The sequence below is a fragment of the Penaeus japonicus genome, unplaced genomic scaffold, assembly GCF_977035675.1.
Source record: "Penaeus japonicus unplaced genomic scaffold, GWHDUDI00000001_assembly GWHDUDI00000014, whole genome shotgun sequence".
In the NCBI taxonomy this organism is placed as follows: Eukaryota; Metazoa; Arthropoda; class Malacostraca; order Decapoda; family Penaeidae; genus Penaeus; species Penaeus japonicus.
Genome location: NW_028234416.1, coordinates 36,369,977 through 36,372,476, shown reverse-complemented (window position 1 = coordinate 36,372,476; position 2,500 = coordinate 36,369,977). Strand labels below are relative to the sequence as shown.

Genomic DNA, 2,500 nt, shown 5'->3' with positions numbered 1-2,500 from the left:
CTGCTGGTTCTCTACTCTCTCTACCAGCAAGTCGAGGCCGACCTTCCCTCGACCTCGTACACCAAGGCCATCGACGTCTGGTTCTTCTTCGCTATTTCGTTCATCTTTACGCAGGTTCGATTCCGGTTGTGCCTCTGTTCCTCTGGGTTTCCTTGAGGTTCCTTATTTTTCTTAATCTTTAATTATTTTTCAAGATATTTGTGTTTCATGTTATTTTCGTCTCTACTCTTTATGTTTTGAATGTTAGTCTTTCTATTTCTATGCTAAAAAAAATAAGTAAATGGTAAAGAGATGTTAATACCATGACAATTCATGCTGTTAACCAAGGCTCCTGCACCAAAAGTACTCTTTAAAATCTGAATTAATCTACAGGATTGACTTCCTTTTCATCAGAAGTAAACCATCATACATATATGATAAAGAATTAAAACGTAGAGTTAGGCAATCCCTTTTAAATAATGAAAAATGGATTAGAAGAATTAAAAGTTTCCGATAGATTTGGATAAAAGGATGTCGCTTCGCTGCAGGTTATCCTCCACGTGGCCATCGACGTCCGGGTTCCTCTCCCGACGCGCTTCCCGAAGCCTACCACTGTCCTGCCCATCAACGAGATTCCCAGCAAGATGTTTCCTTCGACGTCCTGCTGGCGGCCTTTAAATGCAGCGAGGGTCTTCTACGCCATTCTCTTCGCCTTGTTCATGGTTGTGTTCTGGATGGTGGTGCTGAAGTTTAACGGCACTGAGAACATTTTGGGTTTGTAGTGTCACTCTGAGGTCAAACTCTTTAGAGTGACCTGAAGGCGAGTTTCGACTATTGATTGCGAAGTGTGAGCTGCTTGTTGCAAGGGGGTTTGGAAAGAGGTATATCCAGTCTTAGAGTTTTTTTTTTCATTATTACAGACGCTGTTATCTAAGATATAAAAGGGAGAGATAAGCGTCTGAGTGTAATGGCTTTTGAACTTGGTTTCCAGAAAGGATTCAGTGCACAACGAATATAAAAGTGAGGATATTAGGTATATGATAATGTAGCAATACGTTCTAATTATCATAATTGATGGTAATCATACATTCTCTATATACATATGACTCAAACAGCTGACATTACCATTTCATGCTTTCCCATAGGTAAAGAAGAGTCATACAGAGAATGTATAACATTTTTTTTTCTTTAACAATGACATATCAACAATTTTGGATGTGTACAGTAGGTTGCCATTTGATAAGTTCATAATATGTTTATGTTAATGAATGGGTGTATCTCAATAGGATAACCAGAATAAGATTATATATATTACATCAACGTGATGTAATTTGCCAAAGGTGGTGGTAGAATTAAAGTCCTATGGATTTTTTTACTCGGCTAGAAGAGAAAAGAGAACATATCTCCTTAAGTGATATGATGTGACTAATTCACTCAAATGATGTTTACAAAGTAAACAATATGGTTGCTCGTACTATTCGAGAACATGTGTTTACTCCTTTTTCTACAAGAAACAATACGTTGTTTGTATCACTATTTCGGAAAAAAAGATTGAATAAAAGAGTGATATTCATATTTAATGTACGTTCCTGTTTGTCTCTTTATCATGATTATAACTGCGTATGATTATACTTATGGAGCTTTAATGTATCATATGAAGTACAGCAGTCTTACCCCCCCGCCCTCCTCCCTCTCTATCTCTCCAGTCATTTATAAACGCATCAGCAGATAGGTTTACACTGAAAACATGGACTCGTAACCTTTATTCAATGGTGACACTATAAATTCGAGAAGCCCTAACTGCGGCACCAGATTCTGAAACCGCAACCCTATTTAACACACATGACCTTACCTTGTCACCAAAGTGCCTCTCCACCTGTTCGATGAATAACTTCTGCTCGAAACGAACCAAACATAAAATTCACCAGAACAATGAAAGTAACTTAAAAAAGAAAAAAAGAAAAAAAGAAAAAAGGAAATAAACAAAATGAATTTATCTTCTTTGCGCTTCTATAATACAGAAACTAAACCAGACCTTTGTAACTTTTTTGGTGAGATACTGTCCATGGGGTTCATGTGACACTTTGGAATCACGTGACTCCTCTTGGTACTGTTCATGGCACTCCAGGGTGCCACAGAGTATGAGGAGAGAAAGAAATAGACATAAGTGAAATAAAGGGAAACGTGTCTCTACCACCACTAACACGCAGTATACAAGCCACATGATCACGAACATTCAACATGAAAAGAGAAAATGGCCAAACGCCTCATTCCTGCGGGACAATAAAACAATAATAAAAAAACACCGCCTGACACTGACCTTGAAACCGAAAGGGATAATCAAGCAGGCTACAGTAGAGGAAGAAAGTTAGTTTGGGGGAAGGGAGGAGTGAGTGAGAAGGGGAGATAAGGGTGGTGAGAGGATGAGGGAATTAGGGTGAGTGTGGGTGGTGGGTAATTCCTGAATCTGCAGCTCTAGTGCACTTATCCTCCGGCGCCCAGCTGCTCCCTGCTGGCACCG

The 2,500-nt window shown here is 39.2% G+C and overlaps 1 protein-coding gene across 1 annotated transcript in view; it reads left to right on the top strand.

The window, feature by feature from the left end:
• Positions 1 to 1,563, top strand: part of LOC122267911 (uncharacterized) — a 27,390-nt gene extending 25,827 nt beyond the window's left edge. Inside the window, 2 exon segments of the mRNA XM_086544188.1 lie at positions 1 to 114; positions 528 to 1,563. The exon segment at positions 1 to 114 is cut by the window's left edge and continues 219 nt beyond it. Of these exon segments, the coding sequence (XP_086400314.1) occupies positions 1 to 114; positions 528 to 761 (348 nt within the window). The 3' untranslated portion in view covers positions 762 to 1,563.
• Positions 1,564 to 2,500: the final 937 nt, after the last annotated feature.